The sequence below is a fragment of the Sciurus carolinensis genome, chromosome 3, assembly GCF_902686445.1.
Source record: "Sciurus carolinensis chromosome 3, mSciCar1.2, whole genome shotgun sequence".
Classification (NCBI taxonomy): Eukaryota; Metazoa; Chordata; class Mammalia; order Rodentia; family Sciuridae; genus Sciurus; species Sciurus carolinensis.
This window is the reverse complement of record NC_062215.1, coordinates 180,415,648-180,442,537: the sequence shown is the minus strand read 5'-3', so window position 1 is coordinate 180,442,537 and position 26,890 is coordinate 180,415,648. Positions and strand designations below refer to the sequence as shown.

General features: G+C 53.5%; 1 protein-coding gene across 1 annotated transcript in view; it reads right to left on the bottom strand.

Annotated features, from left to right (window-relative positions):
• The window catches only part of Ramp1 (receptor activity modifying protein 1), a 41,889-nt gene extending 18,264 nt beyond the window's left edge, over window positions 1-23,625 (bottom strand). The window contains exons 1-2 of the mRNA XM_047547236.1: window positions 23,362-23,625; window positions 7,710-7,848 (exon numbers count right to left, since the gene is read on the bottom strand). Coding sequence (XP_047403192.1) covers window positions 7,710-7,848; window positions 23,362-23,413 — 191 coding nt within the window. The 5' untranslated portion in view covers window positions 23,414-23,625. The remainder of the gene's footprint in view (window positions 1-7,709; window positions 7,849-23,361) is intronic.
• Window positions 23,626-26,890: the final 3,265 nt, after the last annotated feature.

The following is a 26,890-nucleotide window of genomic DNA, read 5'->3' as shown; positions in this document are numbered from 1 at the left end:
ACGGTGTGGCGGCCCCTGCACACGGAGGACTGGAGGCCAGCAGTCCTCCTCCCGGCCTCCCCCACAAGGGCCCTCTGCTGTCGGCCTCTACAGGTGCACTGCCCTGGGAGCTTTCTGAGAAAGGAGGGGCATCCTCCTCCCCAGCCCAGCACCCCCCAGCCCGCGGCTGGGCATCCCTGGAGCCTCTGAGGTCCCCACCAGACCCATCTTCAAGCAGACATAGTGTTGAGTGAGGCCACTCTGACCAAAACGCCACCGTTGCCTGTGAGGGGCGCCTGCTGGCAGGTGGTAAGGCCTGGGAAGGGGTGGGACCGTGCGCCACGCCTTGTCCTCCAAGTCTCTGTGCTGCCCCCTCCTCTCACACGCCCACTATATGCAGGGAGCGAGTGTGTTTCCAGGCCCCTCTGGAAGCTCCCGCTGTGCCGTCCTTCGTCCAAGCACACCCTGCCCTCAGAGTTTGGTCCTGTTGCTCCAGCCCTGGGTCTGCACCTGGGTCAGCTGCAGTGGAGCGCAGAGGGGCAGACGACCCTGTGCTGCCCTGCGAGAGGCTGTCCCTGTAGACCGGCTCCCGGCGGTTCACACGGGGGCTGCAGGAACACATTTCTGAGGTGGGGAGGGGTTTCCTGACCACACAGGGGAGTAAAGCCTGGAAGACGCTGTGGCCGTGGCCAGGGGTGTGGCCTGGACCCCCGGGCTTGCCTTCAGATCCTGTGAGCCATGACACACATGATGTTCCCTCCCAGCCTGAGCCTCCAGCTGAGCACAAGGCCTCGGAGTGCCCATAGGCCCCTGCAAGCTCCAGAGCCGACACCTCCACGGGGCCCCACAGGGAAGCGAGGCAGCCCCAGACCTGCTGCGAAGCTCCTGCAGGTGGGAGGGATGCAGGCTAGCAGGCCTCTTGCAGATGGCCGCTTGCTGAGCACCCTGGGATGGCCATCCTGGGACACCCTGGGGAGGGACGTGAGGCTGGGCAGGAGCCCAGGGAGGGGGGCACACCTGCTGCCCAGAGCTGTTGGTGATCTGCAAAGAAGACTCCTCTCAACTCCTGTCGAAATTCAAAACACAAGTAGCTGTTGCAACTTTGCTGCGGAGTTCTGAAGAATTTCCTGACTTGACTTAACTTGGACACACAAAGGAGGCTCTGTGTTCCAGCAGCAGAGAGGGGAACTGGCAGGCCCAGGAGGAACCCACAGTAGGGCCACACGCCCTGCCCAAGTTGGCAGCTCTCTGGGCGCTGGGCTCCTACCTGGATGGCCATTCTGAGGAGCAGTTGCAGCAGAAGCCTAGACCTCTGCCCCGCATGCTTCAGGGAACCTGCCATGCAGCTGCCAGCTCGCTGGGGCCCTGACACTCCGCCCCATACCCGGTCAGTGCAGCAGGATCCTTGGGAGGCCTCCTCAAGTCCTCCCCTCGCAGACTCTGGCCAGGGCCACAGAGACCCGGGCCCTGACTGTAAGTAGACACCAACAGGTGGTCAGTGTTCATCCATGCAGAAGCTCTAGGGCAGGGAGGAGAGGTGTCTGGAGTCTGGGAAGATAAAGGTGGTTCTCTGGGGCACCAGGAACTCTGACGACTGGTCACAGCAGGCAGTGGCTCTGTCTCCCTCCCTCCGCCTGTGGTGATGCTTTGAATCCTGAAGCTGTGTAGGAAGGGAGGGGCTGAGAGGACCCTTTTTGTCATAAGCAACCTAGCATTTCTTGTCTAGGTAAGAAAATGTCATGGATTGTCACTTTAAAACCAACCACTTTTCTAAAAATTTGAAGATAGAAGTACCATATGGCCCAGAAGCCGCCTAAGCACCATTGACACACCAATGAACGAAGAAAACCAGTGCATCTGCGCAGGCAGCGGGCGCAGAGGAGGGCGTCCTGCCTCTGCAGCAGCCTGGACGGCAGGGCGGATCCCATTAAGGGGGTCAGTCGGCCCCGAAAGACAAGCAGAGCCACTGTCACTCCCGTTTGGAACCTGGTGGACCTCCCAGGGCCGGAGGGGAAGACGGGAGGGCGGCCGCGGGGACTCAGCCACAGACGGCAGGCGGCTGGTGCCGGGCAGCGCGGTGTGGATGTGGAGTCGAGGTTCCCACCATGAACGGAGGCGGACGGTGGAGACAGACCTGCTCGCCCGGATTAAACATTACATAATATATACACGCATCTCAAAATACCCCAGGGTACCCCACTGATACGTACAATTTCTATGTTGTTATGTACCATTTGAAAATATCTGAAGTTAAAAAACAAAGAGCCTGCTTTCCAGTTAAGTCCTGGCACATTCGAGTCTTTTGCTTTCCTGCTTTTCCAACACCCACACCGAGGTCTCTGGAAATGAGTTCCTGATGACACAGTTTTCATGTTCTCTCCAATTAGATCTTATTCCCAGCTAATACACTAAATTACGTTACATTTCTCCCAGCAGACGAGGGCTGCAGTTTAATGAGAACTCCCTGCCACTCCCCCTAAATGACAGCTGGCCTGGCCTACCCCGTTCGGCTCTGCAGAGACCTGTTCAGTGCTGCTGACCCATCCACCTTTCCACACGGGCAGCCATGCCCGCAGGCTAAGCCTCAGCTGTCACACCTGGAACAAGCAGAGGACAGCAGCCCATTTCTGAGGTGGGCCGCCCGAGAAGGCCGCTGCTGTCCGGCTGGAGGTGGCCTGAGTGTTCCTTGCAGCCTGTGCCTTCCTCAGATGTTCTGTCTCTGAGCACAGTGGGCTAGGGCCTTCTAAAACCATCCAGTGGCCTGCGAGGCGGGGCTGATGAGGGTCCTCCTCTCTGCTGGCTTTGGCGCAGGAGGCAAACTGTTGGGCTGGACCTGGGGAGCCAGTTGGCATGGACGAGTCCCCACCCTCCCCATGTGTTCGCATGCGTCCCACGGAAGGCAGGCTGGCTCACGTTTGGCCCTCTACGCACACCTAGAGCCTTCTCCCATTTCCAAGTCTAGAAGGACATCTCCAGATCCACTGCAGGCCCGGCCCAGGCCCCCATGGGGGGCAGCATGGGGGTGCCTCTGACCCCAGGGCTCTTGCCTTATGAGTCCCCTACCCTCAGTGCTCTGTACCTGGACACCCAAGCCCAACAGCTGCCTGTTCTGCTTGCCCCAGTGACTAGTCTCAGTTGCACTTGGCTCAGAAAGGGGCCTGAGATCCCTCACCCAATTACCTGCCTGACTTGGCATGGCCCCTGCTCAGGATGGGGGAATCCCAGGTCTGGCTGCTCTGGTCGGGCCTGGCTCAGAGCCCCACTTCCCCATTAGGCACAGGGCTGCCTCCAACACCTGGTGACGCCTGCACCTGGAGACGGCTTCCTGCCGGCACGTGGTCTGGCTCCTCTGCCCCTCTTCTCTTCTTCTGCCGAATCATTTAGACAAGATTGTCCACCCTGGACATCCTGGAGGACGCTGGCAGGGCTGAGATGGCTGCTGAACGCCAGCTCGTTCCACGTGAAGGCAGGGCATCCCTGCGCCTTCTCTGGGGACCAGGAGAGCACTGGCGTGTGGCCCTGGGCAGACGAAGCGGGGAGACAAGGATCCTGTGTCTCAGACCACTGCTTACTTAAATGAGGCAACAGGTCCCATGGCCCGCAGGGAGCCCTGCGCACAGTGGTGCCCACTGGCCTTGGCAGCCGAGGTGAGCTCCTGCTTGCTGGGAGCGAAGGATGGTGGAGCACACGCTCAGCAGGAGCAGGGCCGCTGGCTGGCAGGAGAGAGTCCCTGCACGGACTGGGACTCACAAGGTTAGAAGAGGGAGGTTTGTCAGGGGCTGGGCAAAGGGCACTGGACGCTTGGGCCCAGGACAGAGTGCCACCTCAAATCGCTGGGCGAAGATGGACTTCTCAGCCAACAGGACAGCTGGGAGGCCTGACCGGAAGGTGAGATCTGGTTCCTACCACAGTCAGCCCAGAGGTCTGAAGGCCGGGGCCCTCCTGACGCCTGGTGGGACCGCCACACCCACCGCGGGAAGCAGATGCATCTGACTACACGAACACAGCCTGCCGCAGCGGAAACTGAGGCGAAGGGGCTGCGAGCGGGTGGGCAGAGCCCGCAGCCTCTCCTGGCACACGCAGGCCTCCTGAAAGGACCGAGGGCTGGGGTGCAGCTTGGCGGAGCAGCTCTGGCCTGGCCTGGGCAGGGCCTGCGCTCCAGCCCGCGTGGCAGAGGAACGAGACACGAACAACTCACAAAGAGGTGCAAGGACGGACCCTCCCGGGCAGAGGTGCTCGTCCTCGCTCCCGCCGGGAAACGCGAGAGCGCCTCCGGGCCAGCGTTCTCCCTCACCGGCCAGTGGCAGTCCTCACGCCGCGATGCGGAGCATGCTGGGGCTGCTGGTGGGAGCACCAACCGAGGGCAAAGGGCAACCCCCAAGAGCACTGCCAGCCCCCTGCCTTTTGACTCAGCAATTCTGCTTCCAGGTGTCTACTCTGAAGGTGCAGCTCCCACATGAAAATATGCAGGCAGGGCCCTCCGTGGGGCTTGTCTGAAGTCGAGAACACTGCAAAGAACCTAAATGCCTTTTCATAAGAAAATGGTAGAGAAAATGCTCTGTGGAGTATTATGCAACTGTGAAAATGAATAGGAAGCTCTCTGCCCTGATAAAGAGGAATTCCCAGGACAAAGTGAAAACAACTGCAAAGCAATCCAAGGACACCAGAGTACCAGGGGAGATGCTCAGTAGACTACCCTTGATGTAAGAAAGAGGATGTAAGAGAAAACACACACATTTGCTCATATGTGCAAAAGAAATACAGGAAGGAAACACCAGAAACGAATGAGCTGCGTGCCCACAGGAAGTGGGTGAGGATAGGAGAAATGGGAAGGGAGAGGAATGGGGAGGAGAAACAGTTCTCTAAACACAGCCTTCGGCGGAGCTCTGACTTCTGCACCCGTGTAACTGTCAGTCTCATGTGTCAGCTTGGCCAGGCTCCAGAACCCAGTTTCTCAAACATTGACCTAGGCTTGGCTGTGGGGTCATTTTGAGATGTGGGAAACATCTACAATCAGGGGACTCTAAGCAAAGGCTGTCCTAGCGGTGTGGGCGGGGTCTAGAGCAGGTTCAGGAATTCTGCCCTGAGCTGCAGTGCGGGCCTCCTCTGGAGTCCCCAGCTGCCGGGCTGTCCACAGACTGCGGACCCACCTGACCCCACGGTCGTGTAAGGCAATCCCTGAAGCAGATGCTGTTTTACATAGCAATTGCTCCACCAAGACTAAGGAGGGATTGTCCATGTTGCCTTCTAGCACCCGCAAGGTACCCCAATTCCACCTGACTGGCCCCTAAACTCCATTCTCTAATAAAAGCGGCAGCGCTCCGGGGGAGCCTGTCCCAGGGTTGAGGCAGGAAGAGCAGAAGACAAGCCCAGGACCTCTCAGGGCACAGGAGGGAAGGAAGTGCTCAGGACGACTGGGTGGAGGGACCCAAAGCCACTGTGAAGGTACTGCAATGGCCAGAGCTGGGACCCACGTAAGGGGCCTTTTGGTTTCCTCGGACCCTCCTGGGTAGTCCAGAATAATCTGCCATGCCAAGGCCGACGCTGGATCCTTGATTGCACCCCGGGGTGTCTAATGCGACAGACTCAGGCCCCAGCACGAGGAGGTGGACACTTCGGAGGCACGTCCAGGACTGACGGGGCCCAGCTGACTTGCTGAGGAGCGATTGTACAGTGGACTTCTGCCACTTGGTTCTTAAATCGTCTATATTTTCTTTGCAAATAAAAGAAATTTCACAGCAGCTCTCCCCTCCTTTATGCCCACTCGAGCTCCAGTGAGGGTACCCTCTCTTTGGCCTGAGGGTTGCTGGTCCCTCTGTCCAAGCACTGTCAGAGACCATCTGTGGCCGCTTCTGTGTGCATACCCAGCACCGCCGCTTCTTAGAGGACGATGCTTGTGTCCAGGTGTCCCCGTCTCTGTGAGGCTCTGGTTTGTAAGTCTGCATTGATCAATGATTGCTGCACAGAGAGGCAGTGAGTGTGTCCCTCTGGGCCCCCAGTGGGTCTCCCCTGGATAATGATAATCGCCATCTTAACTTAAATACACACTACTTGGCCGAGGCAGAAAGCCGACTGGCCTGCAGACAGGCTGTTATGTGGTCCTGACCACCTCTCCTCGCAGTTTCCAACTCTTAATTCACGCCTCAGCTCAGAAAACGAGCCCCAAAGTCTGAAAGAAGCCTGGAGAATGGCTGTCTGAGACGAGGTGAGCACGGGCTGCGCTGCCCATCTGCCCGGGAGGCGGCAGCCCCCAGCCCTGAGCCCGGTGGAGGCCCTGGAGCTCGTGTCTGCAGCTTGGAGGCCCAGGAGGCTCTCCTCGGACTCTGCGCCTCCTGCCTTATTTCCGGCTTCTCAGGCCCAGCTTCACTTCAGCCACTGAGAACGGGGTACAGACTCTGCTGGGGTCATCTAACCCCCAGAGTGAAGGAGATGGCTCTGCCCACCTAGGGAGGGGTCGAGGGCAGGGGCCGGTTGCCTGCCTCACTTGGTAAGAGAGAAGGGGCCACACAGAGGCCGATGGGCTCCATGGCCGGCAGAGGCCCGAGCCCCAGTTCAGAGGAGCAACACGGCCCCCACGTCAAGGGCTCTGTGGACAGAGACCTGGCCGGGGTGCTCACCTCACGCTCACTGCAGCCTGCATCCCCGCCCTGCAGAGAAGCCGTGAGCTCAGATGAAGGATTCCCAATCTCCCTGGACTTGCCCGGTGCCCACCAGGAGCACCTGGGCCCTCAGGAGGCACCAGCCGTCACTGGCTCCACCTCTCTTCCAAGGAGACCCTCCTGGGCCTCCCCCCTGGGCCTCTGGCCTCCACTGCTGGTCCCCAGGCTCCTTGGTCTCTCATACCTCAGGGGCTGGTGGGAAGTGCCCATCATCTGTGGGCACAGCCTGGTTCGCGGTGTTGGGAACGTGCATCCAGATCCCTGCACGCAGGACACCACGGCGGGGACTGCCACCCAAAGCACCCGCCACTGCTGACACCCATTATGTGACCAGGAGCCCCCAGGACGCCTCTGCACCCACCTACTCAGCAGAAACAGAGTTGAGAAAACAGATCTTGGACACGCCAAGTTATGACCCGTCCTGAGGTGGAGAAGCCTGGGCTCGTGGGCAGAGCCCAGGACAGGGCGCCAGGCGTCTGAGAGGCCGTGGGAGGCAGAGTGAGCACACGGGGTGGGCGAGGAAGGGTCTTTCAGGAGCAGGGCCAGCCCCAAAGGGGAGGAGCTCAGTGAGAGCCCCGGTGGGGCCACGGAGGACCCCTCTGGGATGGTTGGACCCAGCGTTCAGGGAAGCCCTGAGCCCTGAACAGGATGGGCCAGGCTTGGTCTGACTGCAAGGACGGAAGGAACCAGTGGAGTCCTTGCAAGCCTGGCTCCTGTCACGAGACTCAGCCCCCAGGCGCAGGCATGCACCGGCTGAGCGGGGTTAGATGGCCACTGCACCTCCTCCCTGACCCGAACCCTGCAAGAGGTGCTGCTGCCCCAGCACCCACAGCCACCTGGACGGTCTGTGAGGACACAGCCTCTCCCGCCCTCCTTCCTCATACCCATCCTCCACCAGCAGCCTCCTTCGTCCTCGTCACTCGGATGGTGGGCAAGAGCTACTCACCAGTTGCCCCCCAGCCCCAGTGGCCTCTAGAGGAATCCTCCCACCAGGCTCCACAGCCCCACGCGGTCAGCAGGAGGGGGGGCACCTGCTCCGGCCACACCCCCCGTCGGCGTCGCAGGACTTACCGGATAGTCTTGCCCCAGTCGCACCACAGAGCCTCCCCGACGGCCTCCATGTCCTTCTGGAAGCGGGTCAGGCAGCGCTCCTGGACGAGGGTGCTGTAGTGGGTGTCCTGGCAGGCGGAGACCAGCAGGATGCTCTGCACTGCAACACAGGGGCCCAGTCACCGTCAGCCGCCGCCCGGCAGCCCCTCCCACCCACGTGCGCATCCCACCCACCGAGCCGCCCACGGGTGCCCCGGGATGGAGTCCGAGTGACCCCTGACTGGTTCTCTCCTCAACCACTTTGTGTCCCTGCAGAGGCCCTGCTGTGAACAGCAGGGCCCCGTGATGCCCTCAGGGGCACTTACCACTGCTGGTGACAACTGCCACTTGTTCCAAGAAGGCCATGGGTGCCAGCGTCAGGCCAGCTTCACACAGACAATTCCACCCTTATACCCGTGGAGACTGAGGCAGTGAGAGCTCACTGGGCCCCCAGGCCTGCTGGCCTTCATGCCCCCGTGCTGACCTCCAGTGTCACCAGGCGGCCCCCGGGCCTGAGGGAAGGGGTCATCCTTGACCCGTGAAGAGGCCACGGAGAAGGTCTAGTCCACCCTGTCCAGACTGGTGCCTGGGCCGTGCTGTACACCCAACGTGGGGCCTGGCACATCCTGTGTCTGATGTTTGCTGACTATTAGGGTCTGGATGTGAGGTGTCCCCCGAAAGCCCCCAGGTGAGAGAGCGCAAGAAGCTTCAGAGAAGAAATGAGTGGGCCCGAGCGCCTCGGCCCATCACTGTTCACTCCCCAGTGGGGATTAACTGAGTGGTGCCTGAGTCCCAGGTGAGGCTGAGGAGGTGGGCACTGGGGCCTGGCTTGGGTGTACATTTGCATCTGGCGAGTAGAGACCCTCTCCCCGCTTCCCGGTCACTCTCTCCTGCCATGTTCTGCCTCACCGGAGCCTCCAGGAACGTTTGTCTACGATGGAGACCTCGACACCAGGAGCCGTTGAATAACCCTCTCCTCCCCTGAAATCGTTCTGGTCAGATCCTTCAGTCACAGCAGAAAAAAGCCGACTGAAGCCCGATCTGACCATGCTGGCCGACTGAGGGAACCGTGCTTGGCCTCCACCTCAGGAAGAACTCAGGATCCAGTGTGATCTGTCGAGTGACGCACTGCGTGAAATCAGAACCACTTGCTTCCCAGAGCTCACTGTTGGCTCACCCGGCGTCCCCATCTGCCCATCCCAGGCCTCCTCAGGCTGGACATCCATTCTCTCGGCCTCTCTGAGGGGCAGCTGGGGGTGGGTCCTTGCATTCCCCGTCCAGGGTCTGGCTGCTGGCAGGCCACAGCTGGGCTAGAAGGCAGTACTGATGGGGACGGTGAAGCCCTGGACACAGCAGAACTGGGCAGAGCTTGCAAGGAGCCGGCATGTGGGACTGGGAGAGGCCCTGTGCCCAGCAGCTGGACAAAAGGGAAGGAGACTGAGCCTGTAGAGCTTGAGGCACCCATGCAGGTACAGTGGCCATGACAGAAAACTAGGAACGCCACCCCTGAAGCCACCCACATATGCTCTGCCTGGCTCGTCAGGGTCTCAGGAGAGGGCCTGCCCCGACCACGGAGCCTGGCCAGTGAAGTCAACACAGTGGGCTTCACAGCACAAAAAGGAAACCCTGACAAAACAAAAAGTTGATTCTTTGAAAAAAACTCAACAAAATTGATAAACCCCTAGCCACACTAACAACGAGAAAAAGAGAGAAAACCCAAATTACTAAAATACGCAATGAAAAAGGAAATATCACAGTGGACACAAGTGAAATACAGAAAATAATTAGAAAATATTTTGAAAATTTATACTCCAATAAAATAGAAAATATTGAAGACATTGACAAATTTCGAGTGACATATGACCTATCTAAACTGAATCAGGAGGTTATACAGAATTTAAACAGAACAATTTCAAGTAATGAAATAGAAAATGCCATTGAAAGTCTGCCATTTAAGAAAAGCCCAGGACCAGATGGAGTCTCAGTCGAGTTCTACAAGACCTGCAAAGGAGAATTAATGCCAATACTCCTCAAATTATTCCATGAAATAGAAAAGGAAGGAAACCTTCTAAACTCATTCTGTGAGGCTAGGATCACCCTGATAATGAAAACTAGACAAAGACACATTGAGGAAAGAAAACTTCAGACCAATACTCTGATGAACACAGATATAAAAACTCTCAATAAAAGTCTGGCAAATTGCATACAAAAACATATTAAAAAGATAGTGCAACATGATCAGGTGGGGTTCATCCCAGGGATGCAGGGTTGGTTCAATAAATCAATAAATGTAATTCATCCTGTCAATAGGCTTAAAAACAAGAATCATATGATCAGCTCAATAGATGCAGAAAAAGCATCTGACCAAATATAGCACCCCTTCATGTTTAAAACACTAGAAAAACTAGGCAAAGTAGGAACATACCTTAATATCATAAAAGCCATATATGCTAAACCCAAGGCCAGCATAATTCTAAATGAAGAAAAATTGAAAGCATTCCCTCTAAAAAGGATGTCCACCACTTTATTCAGCATTGTCCTTGAAACTCTAGCCAGAGCAATTAGAAGAAAGAAATTAAGGCATATGAATAGGAAAAGAAGAACTCAAACTATCACTAGTTGCTGATGACATGATATTTAGAAGATCCAAAAAAATTCCACTAAAAACTTCTAGAATTAACAAATGAATTCAGTAAAGTTGCAGGATTTAAAATCAGTACCCATAAATCAAATGTATTTCTATATATCAGTAAAGGATCCACTGAAAGAGAAATTAATAAAACTACCCCACAGTAGCCTCAAAAATAAAATAAAATACTTGAGAATCAATCTAACAAAAGAGTTGAAAGACCTCTACAATGAAAACTATAGAACACCAAAGAAAGAAATTGACGAAGACCTTAGAAGATGGAAAGACCTCCCATGCTCCTGGATAGGCAGAATTAATATTGTCAAAATGGCAATCCTACCAAAAGCACTATACAAATTTAATGCAGTGAATTCCTATTAAAATCCCAATGACATTCTTCATAGAACTAGAAAAAGCAATCATGAAATTCATTTGGAAAAGTACGAGACCCAGAATAGCCAAAGTAATCCTTAGCAAGAAGAGTGAAGCAGGAGGCATCACAATACCAGACCTCAAACTATACTACAGAGCTATAGTAATAAAAACAGCATGGCACTGGCACAAAAACAGACATGTAGACCAATGGTGCAGAATAGAAGACACAGAGACGAACCCACAAAAATACAGATATCTCATACTAGACAAAGTTTCCAAAAAACATTCACTGGAGAAAAGATGGCCTCTTCAACAAATGGTGCTGGGAAAAATGGAAAACCACATGTAATAAAATGAAATTGAAGCTTTATCTCTCACCCTGTATGAAACTTAACTCACTGTGGCTCAAAGACTTAGGCACTAGAACAGAGACCCTGTGAATACAAGAAGGAAAAGTAGGCCCAAATCTTCACCACGTCAGCCTAGGCCCTGACTCCCTTAATAAAACCTCTAAATCGCAAGAAGTTAAATCAAGAATCAATAAATGGGATGGACTCAAACTAAAAAGCTTCTTCTCAGCAAAAGAAACAATAACATGAAGAGAGAGCCTACAGAATGGGAGAAAATCTTTACCACACACAGTCCAGGTAAAGCATTAATCTCCAGAATATATAAAGAACTCAAAAAACTTGACACCAAAAAAATAAAAAAACAAAAAACAAAACCCACTCAATAAGTGGGCTAAGGAACTGAACAGACACTTGACAGAAGAAGAAATACAAACCACCAACAAACATGAAAAAGTGTTCATTATCTCTTGCAATTAGAGAAATGCAAATCAAAACTACTCAGATTTCATCTCACTCCAGTCAGAATGGCAATGATCAAGAATGCAAGCAATAATAAATGTTGGCAAGGATGTGGGGAAAAGGTGCGCTCATACATTGCTGGTGGGAATGCAAAATGGTGCAACCGTTATGGAAAGCAATATGGAGATTCCTCAGAAAACTTGGAATGGAATCACCATTTGATCCAGCTATCCTACTCCTCGGTTTATAACCATAGGACTTAAAATCAGCATACTACAGTGACACAGCCACATCAATGTTTATAGCACTTCAACTCACAATAGCCAAACTATGGAACTAACCTAGGTGTCCTTTAACAGATAAATGGATAAAGAAAATGTGGTATATGTATATATATGATAGAATACTACTCAACTTTAAAGAAGAATGAAATTCTGGCATTTGCTGGTAAATGGATGGAGTTGGAGAATATCATGCTAACTGAAATAAGCCAAACCCCCAAAAACCAAAGACAGAATGTTTTCTCTGATATGCGGAGGTGAATTCACAATAAGTGGGCAGGGGCTAGAGAAGAATAAAGTTACTTTAGGTAGAGAGAAGTGAAGGGAAGGGAAGGGGTATGGGGCAGGAAGGATAGTAGAGTGAAACAGACACTGTTACCTCCTGTACATGTATGACTGCATAACTGATGTGATCCTGCGATATGTACAATCAGAAAAATGAGGAATTACACTCCATTTATGTATGATTTATCAAAATGCATAAGTGCATTCTACTGTCATGTACAACTAATTAGAACAAATAAAAACATTTAAAGAAAGAAATAAAAAGGAAACCCTGTATCTAATTAAAAGTAAAACCCAACACAAAACACAAGCCCCACAAACAGTTCATGGAGGCAGGAGAAGCCAGGTGGTGAGGCCGAAAGCCTGGGCTGTCCAACAGGTGGGCAGGGGTGGGGCAGGACGCCCTGGGAGCCTGGTTCCCCTTGGGGGCACTGTCTTAGGAAAGGGTGCATGGGAAGGTGCTTGGACGGTGGGCTGGACCCAGTCAGGCGCGGAGAATGGGTGCCTCAAGAGCAGAGGGCACCCTGGACAGGAGGAGGGCTGAAGGCTGGGGACAAGGTTTCTGAGAGCCAGGAGACTCCAGGGACTTCTGGGAGAAGCTGGGGGTACTGGCAGGTAGGGATGGTTTCAAGCAAAGTCTTGCATGCAAATCAGAAAAGCTCCTTGGAGGAGCTCCAGCAGAAAGGGTCCGCATGCCGCCCTGGACGCCAGTGAGAGCTGTCCACTCTCAGCACAAGACCCCCATCAGAATGCGGGGTTATGGGTGGAGACTGCCAGGTGGGCTGCTGGCCCTCAGCCCAGGCTGCATCTGCCTTGTGGAAGCTCAGAGGGCAGAGCAGCCTCCCTCGTAGCTCCCCTGAAACATTCTCTACCCAGGTGTGTCCTCCAGTGTCCACACCAACACACTGCATGCACCTGGAGAGCAGCTGGGTCAGCTGTGGACACACCCACCATTCTAGGGACTCATAATTATGCCCAGAGTCAGGGCAGACTTGGGGCAGGAGCCGCTTCCCACATCTGTCCCATTGAGATCTACTATGTGCTGTAGAGGTGAGCACCTGGGACAGAGGAGGGCTCAACAGGGCCCACTGAGGAATTCCGAGCCTCCGATCCAGTCTCATTGAGGGCTGAGGCTCCTGCCCACTTGTCCCCACCCCTCACCACTCCTGGTGCCCCTCCTATGCCCCCACCCGAAACACCTTTCCCTGGTAAACCTTGTGCCCCAATGTGACCTGTTCCTCCAGGGCTCTTCTAGCTGCCCCCAGATGCAGGAAGCTGCCCCTCCCTGGACGCCAGCCACTTCCTGGGCGCTAGGTGGAGTGGGCGGGATAGTTTCCCCTTCTCAGAACCACTGCGCCGCCCTTGCCTCCCACTCCTTTCTGACTCAGGCATCCGTCACCCTCCCTGGCACCCGGCAGTTTGGCAAAGGAACAAACAAATGCCCGGGACGGCTACCCCGGCTCTGTGGGTGGACCCGCCGCTGGGGTGAAGCCAGGGTGCCCTCTGGCCATCCCAAGTGCAAGGAGCAAGCTGGGCGTGGGAGGCCCACACACGGCTGTTGTCTCCTCTCCTGTTCTGGAAAAGCGGACGTCAGGACGAGTGAAGGTGGACGTGTGTGGATGGCTGTGGCTCAGGCAGGGTCTGGGCCACACTCGACAGAGACCAATGTGGATCCTGGTGGCCGCACGGGTGTCCTGCAAAGCCAGTCAACAGAGGGAGGATCCCCAGCAGGGGGAGGGAGTGTAGGTGTGGGGGCCAGGACACTGTCCTCTCGGCCCGGGTGGGATGCATTCTGAGGGGACCATCACCCTCTGCAATTCTGTCACATTGTCCCCCCATCATAATCAGGTCGGTCCCCACTGCTGTCCTCTGGGCTGCTGACCATGGTCATCTGCCCCCACATCACCAGTTCCTACAGGCTCCAGGGTGACACGGCAGCTCCAAGTCCACTGAGTGTGCCAACCCCTCCCTGGATGGCTGCAGGGTCAACCTGCCTGATCTTGACCCTGCACCTGTCCTCTCTCCAAGCCATTCTTTGATTCCCAAGGACGGAATCTACCAGGCCCAGCTCCATCCATGCCCCTGCTCTTTGGGAACAGAGACCCCCCCATACACTACCCTTTTGTTACTGCCCTGGGGGACCCCAGAGCCTACAGCTGGGGTGAGGCCTGGGCAGCTACGCAGGCAAATCTGGAAGCAGGGACCAGGCCAGAGCCCTTGGATTTTTCCTGAAAGGGCCTGACCTAGTATCCCTTCACTGCAGGGAGGGGCACAACCACGGTTTTACAAGCTAACAAAGCTGTTCTCAAATTTTGAACTAGCTGTTAGGGGCTGAATGGGTCCTGTCTTCTTTCTGACCACAAATGTGATCAAGACTCACGTCCAAAGTCCCTGGTGCTGCGGTTGCCCCCAAGGTGGCCTTCCCCTCCACAGCACAAGACGGGAAAGTCCCTTAGGTTGAGCATAATGTAGGAATTGTGTCTGTAAGTGGGGTCTGGCTCCTCTCTACAGCAGGAAAGCGCTCCTGAAATGAGTATAAACAGCAGCCGCACCAACAGGCTGGGGGGATGCCCAGGCAAAGCCCAGGCAAAGCCCAGGCGTGGCAGAGCAGCCGCAATCCCTGCACGCCTGCCTCAGAGCACACCAGACGTGAGGTGCGGATCCCCGTGGCAGCTCTCAAAGGCTGTGCCGACCGTGTCCCTGCAGGGCTACAGGAGATGGGTGGAAATGAGGGCACTGCTACCTCGCAGTGAGACCTGAAGAGTCCCCCGGCTGTGACCCCAGGCTCAGGGCCGTTGGGCTCCAGGAGTGGCCTGAGTGGGCGAGCGAGCGACTCCTGCAAAGGAACCTTGGTGGAAGAACTCAAGGTCCAGCCAGGACAGCCTGCATCACCTCCCTCCACACCGGCCTTCCATGGTAGCACCTTCTCTCCAGGTGGGTGTGGACTCAGTCCCGCAACTCCCACTAGAGGGCGCCGGCACCCTGAAGGCACTCCCGCCACTCTCCCGGAGGGCAAGAGTGTTCTTGATCTACAGTAGTCCGGGCAACCCAGCTTCTGGAGAAGCGTATTTTGGTACACATTTTATAACCCATAGGGCGGAGGCCCAGGTGCATAATTAGCTTACAAATAATTAGCTGCTCCAGAGATTTTGCTGGGGGAACAGGACCCACCAATCCTGGGGGTGACTTCCAGGATTAAAGTAGCCTGGGGCCCAAAGAGGTTGGCGGCAGGGCCTGGAGTTCCCAGGCCATCTGAGCACTTAGTTCTGCCAAGCAGGATTCCTCTGGCCTGTGACCTGTCCTAGGTGGGCCTCACATAATCACATAGCCCCGCCCCTCCCCGCCTGGCTGCCGGTGCATTCCAGGTTACCGAGATCTGAGATCTGCGGGAGGCAGTCCCCTGGAGTTCCTTGCCTGGCTTCTGCTGTCCTGCCTCCCTCCACTTGGAATTTGACGTCCTCTACAGCAACCCCCCACCCCCGCCTCAATTTCTGAGCTTCCCTCTCTGCCTCAATCTGGTCAAAACCCTCCCTCTCCAAGAGGCCTGCTGGACCCTGCCCCCAGGTGTTCTCTTCTGGCAAGAATCTCCTGTGCCAGCCTCTCAAGCCCAGGCTGAGAGCCTCCACTCAGCCTCCAACGCGCTCTCAGCAGCCTGGGAGGGGCAGTCCTCCTGGGCCCAGGCCCATTCTTCCTGCTCCAGCAGCTGCTGTCACCCAGGAAGCCACGCCAAGCAGGTTCTCCTCCTGTCTCTGGTTCCAGCCCACTGTCCTGCGGCTGCCCTTCCCCACGGGAGTGCCGGCCCTGTGCTGGATGGGGCCTGTGCACCTCCGTGGCCTGTCTGATGTCTCGCCTGCCCCGCCCTGTCCCCCTCCCACTGGATTACACTGGCCCTTCAGAGTCCTTGTTTGGATTAGCATGGAGGTCTCTCCTGCTGGCAGCCTAGTAACAGACCCCCCAACACACAAGGGCCCCCCACTTCCTGCTGGTCCTGCCCACAACTACCTCTCACCAACGTTCTACCCCGTCAGCAGTCGCTAGTCATCTCTGAATTTGATAAGACAAGAAATTATCATGTTTAAGTCATAAAGCAAGTTTAAACAGACTGTCTACCAGAGAGGAACGAGAAAATAGAGACCTCAAGAAAAAAATAGGAAGCTCCCTGGAAGTATTTGAGAACAGAAAATAGAAAAGATGTCAAAATAAACTCCACCACTGTTCCTCAAGGCCAGAAAGGCTAGCGATCAACCACAGAGTGCTGGCTGTGTGCCAGGCTCGAGGTGGAGGCGTCTCATCTCACGGAGGAGGAGCAGCTGGAGGCAGGGAGTGGCCTGCCCAAAGCCACCGGCCCTGAGAGCAGTGCGGGGATGTGCACCCGACTTGAATGTGTGCTCAGAATCCTCCAGAAAACCAGGTCAAAGAACTAAGTACTCAGTGCAGCCAGGGGAATGTCAGACGAACACAAGACCAGAAACCACAACGAATGGCACCGCACGCTGGTCAGGATGGCTGCTGCAAAAACAAAAAGGAAAAGAGAACCAGAAAAGAGCAAGGAACTGGAGGAACTGGAAGCCTGGTGTGCTGTTGATGGGAATGCCAACAGTTTGGCTGCTGTGGAAAACAGTGTGGCGGCCCCTCAGAAAATTAAACATAGACCCCCCACACCACCCAGTAGCCTCGCCTTGGGTAAATACCAAAAAGAACGGAAAGCAGGACATCCCAGGGTCCACTGGCAGACAAACAGTTAAGCAAAATGTGGTCTGCCTAGAATATCATTTGACCTTCAAAAAGAAGGAAATTCTGCTACATGCCACAACGCAGACGGATCGAGGACACTGTGCTGATGGTAAGCTGACCACTGAAGGCCAATTCTGTATGGCTCCACTTGGTGAGGTACCAAGCAGCTAAAGTCACAGAGAAGGAAAGCCGAATGGTGGTCAGCAGGAGGTCTGGGGGACAGGGAGCTAGTGTTTAATGGGCACAGTTTCAGTTCTGCGAGAGGAGAAGAGTTCTGGTGAAGGATGGGGACTGTGACATCAGGAATGTATTCAATGTCACTTCGGTGTACACTCGAAAATGGCAGATCTTTGTGATGTGTACTTTGACACAAGTAAACAGAAAAGGAAATGTAAAAAGCCGTGAGTGGAAAGAGAAGGCGATTCTCTAAGAAGTCCCGTGCAGCCGTGCCTGGCCGTGCTCAGGGCACCTGCTCCTCGCACACAGGGCACAGGCACAGGGAAGACCGGCTCCCCAGCAAGGAGGCTCGCGGGACTCGGATCTGAGGAGGAAGGTAAACAGGCTGCAGAGGGCCCGAGTCTTCCAGTTTGACACGAGGACTGGAACCAACACAGGCCAACGCTGCCTGGGCTGGTGACCACTTACGAAAGGACCTGCAGGGTCAGAAGGAACCCTCAGTACATTTGAGCAGTGGCCCCGATCCATGATCTGTCCTCTGACTACAGGGCAATAAACCCAGCAATGATGCTGAGGTGGGTGGAAGAACCCCAAAAGCCAGAGCCAATGGGATTTCTAAAAATTCAATTCCAAAAACTTATAGAAACCATGGACACAGAAATTCCAGAAAATATCTACAGTGAGCACAAGAGAGACAGAGACTCAGGGGTTCAGTCAAGATGCCAAGCAGAGGACTGAATGAGCACACTCCTCCCCAGACCAGAAAGCACAGAGGGCGGGTGAGCAGACCCTCAAGGAGAAGCAGAACAAGTAAACTCAAGAACTGGGTCCTCTGAGGGGAGGGGGTCATTAACATTAACCACCGTCCACTCTGCTCAAGAAATAACATCAAAATACCAATTTACAGAATTGGATTGAAAAAGGCAAATCTCCACAAGGTAGAGGGAATTAGAGAATAAGGAAGTCATGTGGACAGGTGCCTGGAATTGCAAGGGGGCCACATCTTGGTGACCTCTTCCAAGCAAAAATGACTCCAGGTGGGAAAGGCACACAGCACTCCTGCCTGGAGCAGCCTGGTGGAGCCAGGTGGTGGCTCCTGTTCCCACTAGGAATCGTGGGCTGCCTGAGAGCCGTGCTTGCCGCCACCAGCCCTGCCAGAGAAGAGGGGACCGCTCCTCTAGCCTGGGAAAGGTCCAAAGTGTGGTTCAGGAAATGCAGATCACCTTCTCATCACTGAAAATGGAAAGACCTTCACTGTAAGTCAGGAACTGCCTGGGTAATATGTTGAATGAAATGGAGAAGCTCAGAGGAAGGCATAAAGCAACTTTATTGTATAAGAGGATACAGAGGTCCTAAGCAGACCTGTGGCCGTGTTCTCTAAGTCATCTCTAGATGGCTTATGATAATACATAATGCAGAGTAAGTGTATGTGAATCACTGTTACACCGCATTGGTAGGGAATGATGCTGAGAAAAAGCCTGCCAGTGTTTGGCAGAGATGCAATTTAAAAAAACCCCTTTGATCATGAGGTAGGCACATGAGGAGTGAGGATGTGGAGGGCCGTTTATGTGGAGCAGGTGTCACCATGTGGGCACTGTGGCCCCTGGTGCCAATCGCCCTGTGGCAGGTGCTGTCCCGTGCTCTGGAGCGCAGCCTTGAGAGACTGCTGAGCAGCATCCTGGCTTCGAGCCTTGCCTGCCACGATGGTGTGACTTCCTGTGCTGTGTGATAGGTGGAAGGTTCCAGAAGCTTGGCTCTATCCCCAACACTCCCTCCTCTAGCTGCCCAGCGGCAGCCATTTTCATCCAGCAATGCCTCTTCTGGTGGCAGTGAGACTCATGCAGTGCACACCAACCTGGAGCATTAGCCACCGGGTTCTGCATACAGGCCCATGCATTCCAGACCGCTTCCCCCACCACTGGGGGCCTTGCTACGTGACAACAAGCGCTGCTTTTAACCCTGACAGTGCCTGCCGTGATGTGTGCGGCAGGCACTATTGTGCAAACATGTATTTGGGTGGGGAGATTCTTGACCTCCCCCCCCAGGCAGAATCTGGCTCAGGATAACCTTCCAACAGTGTGCGTGGGGCTCTAGGTCAGCGCTGCCCAGGTCCACTGTGCCCAGGCTCTGAGTGAGGGAGGGAGGCAGCCCCAGGCCATGGCTGGCCCACTCTGCCTCTCTGCTCCTCTGATTTCGCAAACTCTCCCCTGACTTGCTGACCTGGGGGTCCAGGCGAAGGGGACTCAAGCCCAGCACATGCTGGGGGCAGTGCCAATGTGGCCTGACGAGGTCTTTGGCAGGTGTGCAGGGGTCAGAGAAGCGGGCCACCCCCTGCAGCGGTGGAGGATGGGGTGGGGGAGAGAAGCTCTGCTGGAGCAAAACAAGCAGCCCGCGGTGCCCGATGGGACGTGCAGGAGCCTGTGGTCCTCAGGGTGTCTCTCTGGCTTCTGCTCTGGCAGAGCATAGAAGCTGGGTCTTACATGATGGTCAAAGTGACACCTTTTGGATGTCTAAGGAAACACTGAAATAAAACCACCTTAGGAAAAAAATCTGACCCCTGACAAGAAGTTCCTTACGTGAATAAGGTCTTGTTTAGGTCAGTAACCACCTACGACTGCGTGTGGACCTGACCCTGGTCACCCCGGAGCAACAGTACCAGCCCCAGTACAGCCTGTCCTGGAGTGCGGAGGGCTGTGACCAGGGCGTCCTCCAGAGGTTGCGCGTGTGCGCACATGTGCCTGTGGTACTCGTGGTGTGTGCATGATGTGAGTTGTGTGTGTGGTGTGTGGTGTATGAGATTGTGTGAGGTGTGTGATGTGTGCGTGTGCAGATATGTATGAGTGATGTGGTGTGTGTGATATGCGGGTGTGTGTTAGGTGGTGAGGCTGTGTGCTGTGTGTCTGGCATGGGAGGTACGTGTGTTTGGTGTGTGTGTGTGTGATGTGTTGTGTGCTGTGTGTCTGGAAGGGTGGAGGACAGTGAGCAGCCCAAGAGCTCTTCTGGATCGAGCTGGAAATGGGGCAGAGCCCGTCATATTCACCTTCTCTCTTCATTTGCCACAAAGAGACTGGAGGGCAGAGCTGGAGGCACAGCCAGGGTCAGTGCAGCCGACCATCTCGGCCAGCTCTCCCCCTCTGCCTCCTTCCCCTCCCTTTCTAGTGATCTTCTCTGTTGGAATCTCCTTTTTTCAGGTCAACCAGGGTCCCTGGTGGGGTAAGAGGCTCTGGCAGGGTTTTTCCAATCCCTCAGGAGTCCCCTGAGCCCTGCTGTCCACAGGTACCATCTCTGCAAGGGACAGACACCCAGCTCAAACGTGATGGGTTCATGTGATTGCTAAGTATACCCCCTGGGCTCCATTTAGGGGCTCAAAAGGTGACAGGAGTGTGATGGAGGTGCTCCCGGTGGCCTGCAGGTCCAGCCTAGAGGAAGAAGTTCACTCTTCCTCACGTGGCCAGACAGCCTGGGATAGCCAGGGTCCACTAAGGGCAGGGCCCAGCATGCCACTTGGAGCCTCAGGAAGAATGTGTTCTGGGCTGGGCGTGGTGGTGCACACCTATAATCCCAGGAGCTTGGGAGGCTGAGGCAGGAGGATCACGAGTTCAAAGCCAGCCTCAGCAACTTAGTGAGGTCCTAAGCAGCTCAGTGAGGCCCTGTCTCTAAACAAACTATAAAAAGGGCTGGCGATGTGGGTCAGTGGTTAAGCAACCCCGAGTTCAATATCCAGTACCAAAACCAAACCAAACCAAAACAACAACAACAAAAAATCCAAAGCAAAAACAAAATAACAACAAAACAAGAACGAGCTCCGGGCCTCAGGGAGGAGACATGGCAGGCGAGCCCAGGGCTCCACTCTGACTCAGCATTTTCACTGGAATTCACACACATGTGGCACCCATGTCACACGCTCCACCAGATGCCAGTTTTAAGTGATCAGAAGTCATGAAGCTGGTTCATTATGTGGGGAGAAGGATTCAGAGGAGATTCTCCACTGAGCTATTTGCCTGAAGTGAGGGTTCCACTTGAAACATTTCCCTGTGGTGCTGCTCACCACTGATCCACTGTGGATGGAAGTACTTGTGCACAGCCCTGGCCTGACCTGCAACCACGCACCCTGAGTGGCATGCACCCACCGGAGGATATAACCCCAGGAATTTCTCCCTGCAGCTGAACAGTGCTGGTGAACAAGTACTGAGCTGATCAGAAGTACAAATCCCGCAGCTCTGGACTCTGGTTTAGAACCGTCCAGGTTGAGGCAGTTCTGCACATACTGCCGTGCATTTCCCGATGTCCCTGTCAGTTCCAGCTACACTTGTATTTACATGAAGTCCTATATTTCAATAAATAGTGCAGGAATTCAAAAGACCCCCTGAAGTCCACAGCATGGTGGCAAGGAAGGCATGCATGCTTCCCGGACCGAGGACTAAGGAGCCTTACTGCAGCAGCGATGGCTGTCACGCCACAACAAATTTTGCAAAACCGGGAGCTTGCAATGCAGTCATCAAAGAATCACAGTAGTTCATCTAGAAAGGTCCTTCTTTTCTGACCAATGAACAACTTTTTGGTGGTTATACAGGAAATTTTAAAAATGCATGTGGTCACATATCAGGTTCTTGTTAAAAAAAAAATAGTATTCAGGATCCTCAGAGGGAAAGAACCTATCCTGGGACTTCAGTATTGCAAACAGCAAGTGACCAGGTTGAGTAAGAAAAAATGTCTCACTTGTTTGTAGAGCTGTCACAGGTAAGTCCATAAACCTGTGAACTAGCATACTTAGAGACTGCCACCTGGGTAGCAGACTCAGCAGCAACAGAGGTCAGCTAGCACCACGGCTCAGGACAGAGACAGCGTGTGCTCAGTCATTCTGCTCACGGCAGCTGGCCCCCAAGGACATCGATTTACTAATAAGCTCATAAAGTTGTGTTTGTTCCTCCAAGATATAACATTAGCCAGGCCTCAGAAAATTGTTAGGATTACAGGACTTTGAACTTCCCAGCAGAACATGAATCGTTTTCTTGGTAAACAAGGAAGGTCTTTATATGTGACCATGACATGGAGCTTTATTTACACAAGCATTAGAGGGTGCAGGCTCTGGGTACCAGTAAAAGCATTTATTTATTTATTTATGTAAAAAAATTACACAACCCAGCTCTCTGCCTTGCTAAAAGAAAAATGTTATTTTCTTAGGAAACTAAAACAGTAAATTTCATGTCAAGTCAAGTAGATCTTAACAGAAGAGATGATTATAAGATTTTGCTTTTACATAACCTTAGCCAAGGTACTTAAGTGGTAAGATTCATCTTCAGATTATATTATGCTGAAGCAGACTCAGATTTTTACAAAGATCTGAAGCTCCTTGGTAAGGTTTACAAATAGGGGTCAGGAATTACACTGCTCCTGGGAAATCCTGCGTCTCCTCTCCTCACTGTGCCTGGGCAGCCTCCATAAACAGGTCACATTGCCATCAATCCCTTCCCTGGCTACAAAAATAATGGCAATGGTCACCCCTTCACCAGTACCAGCATGGAGGGGATCTCCATGCAGCAGGTGCTTCTGATCAACAGCCAGTGTGAGGAAAGACCACAGAACCAGTACTAACTGCAGGGGCTTCTCAGGGGCCCTTGATTCCCAGCCCAAGTAAACTAGTTTTCATCAAAAGGCGGGTACCTCCGCGCAGCAAACCCAGTGGCTACAATTTCATGTGAACGTTACCAAGGAACATGAAACAGATGATTTCTTGCTGGATTTACTGCAAATTGCGGTCGCCCCTGGGTTGTAGTCGTAATCTGAAAGCCGAAAGCCCGGCACGTTCTGCCACCTCACCAATGGTCTCTGCCCCTCTTTGAACTTCTGTTAGAAATGCCAAGATAACAAACGTCCTCATTTCTGCAAAGGACATCTTTTAGCAAAGAAGCACCAACCGCTGTACGTGACAGGATTGGATTTCCAGTTTCAGCTGATGTCCAGATAAGCGGGCTGTGGTTCCGATTCCCGAGTTCGGAACCGCAGGGTGCCCGCTTCCCGAGTTGGCCAACATACTCTGGCCTGGGGAAGCCAGCGCTGGCGCCAACCCGAGCTCGGAGCCCCGGATCGGAGGTGCGGGCAGCGGACCCCGTGTCCTGGGTAACCACCATCCCCCAGGCAGGCCGCTGGCGTGTGGGGCAAATTCGCCCGCGCCTTCCGGAGCCCTGGCTCCGCGACGCCCCAAAGCCGCTCTTCCCCAGGCGGACCCGCGTGCCCGCCGCACTGCGCCTGGGGCTCCCGCACCGACGCCGGGTGGGACCCTGCGGCCACCGAGCCCGCGCCGGGAAGACACCGGGGCGCGCGACCCACCGCGCCCTACTCACCCAGGAGCAGCCAGAGAGCGCGCCTCGGGAGGCCGCGCAGGCCCCGGGCCATGGCGCGCCGCGAGCCAGCCGACCGCCGATCCGCCGCTGCAGACTGCGCCCGCCCGGGAGGCGCGCCGCGGCGGGGGCGGGAGCGGGAGGCGGCGGCGGCCGCAGGGCCCGGCCCACTGCAGCTCCGGGGCCGCCGCGCCAGCACCTGCCGGGCCCCTCTGGGGGCGGCACTCAGGCTCCGAGACGGGCATCCCGAAATGCTCGTGGAACAAATGCAGTTCTTCAACTAGGGGGTCTCACAGACCCAAGCATCTCCCCTCCTCCGCCGCTGGGTTCTGGCCACTCCTGCTTCTGGGTGCCTGTAAAAGGTCAGGATCTCACTTTCGCATCTCTCTCTCCCGGGGCGCCGCACTGGGAAGCCCCCGGTAACAAAACCAGCCCGGCCTGCCCTTGGGAGGACGGCCTCAAGTCCTGGGACTGGAACTGGGCTCTTTGGAAGGTCAGGTGGCGGCCCTGGTGGACCGACTTAGCAGGGTACCCTGGCAGGAAGCCACAAGAGCCTCCAACATAATTCTGACGCTGAACTTAGGGGGAAGGAGCTTCTACAGGGACAGGTGATAAGAGTCGTATTCGTATTGGAGGCGCTCACTTCGGCAACTGGATGGTTGTGCTCGCACACGTGTGAGCGTGTGTGTATAAAACGATGAGAGAAGGGTTCCCGGAGCAACAGAGCTGCTGCGAAACCCAGAAGATGAGCAGGTTTCAGGAGGCACAGGCCTGGGCTGCAGATAGAAACTGGAGGCATCTGCTCAGGGCAGCTGAATTAGCTTGAGCTCTCCAGGCTCCACTGGTGGCAGGATTTTACCTTGCAGTGATATCCTGTTCCAAGAAGTCTTGGCAGTGGAGTAGATTTATGTTCATTTTAGGGAATGCACCACAACCCTTGGAGGGGTAAGAGCCCTGGCCTGGTACAGTGCCACATCTATCTGTTGTAGTGGTAGCTTCACTCAGTGCAGTGCTCAGCATGAAATATGGCTGGATGGTCAACATTCCTCACATGAAAGGGAACATGGCCAGTGGTTAAGACACTGCTGCCACCTGCTGGCTATAAGCTCAGAAGTGTCAGTTGCCAGGAAGGCAGTCATCCATCTTTCTGAGCACAGGCTGGTAGGACATGCAGGGCCTGCATGCCTTCAACATGGTGGCCTCAAGTGTCCTGCCAGGCGTCTGGGTTAGATGATGGGGGAGGGTGTATATTCTCTTGACTTAGTACCTCTTCTTGAACCCCAGAGGATACACCCTGATGGGTGGCCTGGTTCCCCACTTTATTCATTGAACAGACATCTGAGTCCCTAATATGTGAAAACAGTGTTAGGTCCTGCCCTTAGTTGGTGACTCCAGTGGATAACCTCAAAAACCCTCAGTGGTAATGGGAATGCCATGGTGCAGGAACTACAGGAACAAGGGACAAATGCCTCAGCTGCAGCCTAGGTGCAAAGGAAGTTCTTAGGACAGCAGTTCTCAGTGTGGCTGAGCGTGGGCCACAGGCTTGTCAATAATCCCCTAACAAAAGCATCATGAAGAAAAGCAAGGAATATCACAAATTGCTTTTAAAGCCAGTAATAAAGAGAACCCGTTAAAAGCAGCCAGAGGAGGAAAAAGACATTCTATATTATATGCACACAGATCAGGGTGACAAGCCTTCAAATGCAAGCAACGCAAACCAGAAAACAAGGGGACATCTTTAAGCACAGAAAGGAAAAAAGCATCAACTGTTTGACAGTTTCCCCACAGTTGCAGGTGCAGAGAAGGCTGACCTGGCGGTTCTCACTCTCCATGGGTGACTAAGAGGCCAAAGTCCAACCATCATCAGTGCTGAATTAGTGATTCTTTTTTTTTTTTTGCGGTACTGGGGATCGAACTCAGGGCCTTGTGCTTGACGAAGCAAGCACTCTACCAGCTGAGCTATCTCCCCAGCCCGAATTAGTGATTCTTAAGGTAGCACATTTATAAGCAGTAACACTTTATAGCCCTATAAGCTTAATATACAAAAAAACTGTTAGAGAAGCATTGACAAAACCAGCATTATCTTGGGGACTCTTAGCTTCATCAAGCATCAGTTCTTCAAATCTCCCAAGGGAGTCTTCCTGTTAAAACCAGAACACTGGGGACTTGAAAGTAGCTGAGAAGATGTTATATGTCTTCCTATTTCCCCAAATGACCTCCCCAAATGAGAAATAAACTCTCAAGAAGTGAAAATTAAGTTAGAAAATTACATGCTCAGCATCACTTGGAGAATTTTAGCACTGAAAAAAAAAAAAAAACAAAAAAAAAAACCACCAACCCCAGGGAACAGTTTCACACTTATGCCATACCCTCAGCCAGCCAACCTTAGTGGAGAGCAAGGGCAGACTGAGACAAAATTTGGGAGGAGAGGGCCAAGGGCTGAAGGGTAATGTGGAAGAACTGCCAGAGAGATTATATTATTAACACCCTAGAAATGAAGAGTACTCTAGCACCATCAAGATGAACAAAAGAAAAGTCAACTTTATCTAAAATTACTGTAGAAAACCAAATGGAAATTTACATATATAAACTGAAGGACCCTCATCCCCAGAGATGCTATTATAAATGCATAAGGGGGACCTGGAACAGGAGACCTAACCTAAGTCAATGTAGAAAATGACATTTGACTGCATACTGGAAAGTTCAATACTGTAAAAGAACTGTTTACAAATGCTGTACTCCTGTTAAATCTGTTTCTCACAGGGTTAGGGTTTAAAAGCTGTAATGTCCACATATATATATCAGGAATGGACAAATAAGTATGTTGTGAATAACAGGATCCAGTTTTGTTTTATAACTAGAGATTTAACCCAGGGCACTTTACCACTGAGCTACATCCCCAGTCCTTTTTATTGTATTTTTAAAAGACAGGGTCTCACTAAGTTGTTTAGGGTCTAAGTTACTGAGGCTGGACTTGAATTTGTGATTCTCCTGTCTCAGCCTCCCAAGTCACTGGGATTATAGGTGTGTGCTACTGTACCTGCAGGTTTCTCACTGTTGGTGAAAGAAGGTAGAAATAAGGAAAGGAATAGAAATTTAAAGCATCAATATGAACAACACATGTGCACCATGGGCCAAATATAAATATATAAATATAGGTGTGTGTGTGCATAGCTAATTCACACACACACTTCTTACCTATATCTATTGAGGCTGAGACCAACTCCAACGGCAAAGAGCACACCTTACTGACAAGATCTTGGTTTCTAAATACCACTCTCCATATAAGGACCGCTTGTTAGAGAAGTCATTAATTTCAGTGCTGGAGCAGGGAATGCACAAGATGGGCCTAAAGTAGTCTGGTGCCAGAAAAAAGTACTTGGAAAAGGACAGCATTTTCAAAAGAACACAGAACCCTACCTAAAAATAGCTCCTAACAATATGTTAAAGTGGCAATGATGTGAGCAGCAAAATAGTAATGGCAGTATTATAACTCACTGAACAAAATAAACATCCATGAGTCCAAACTGTT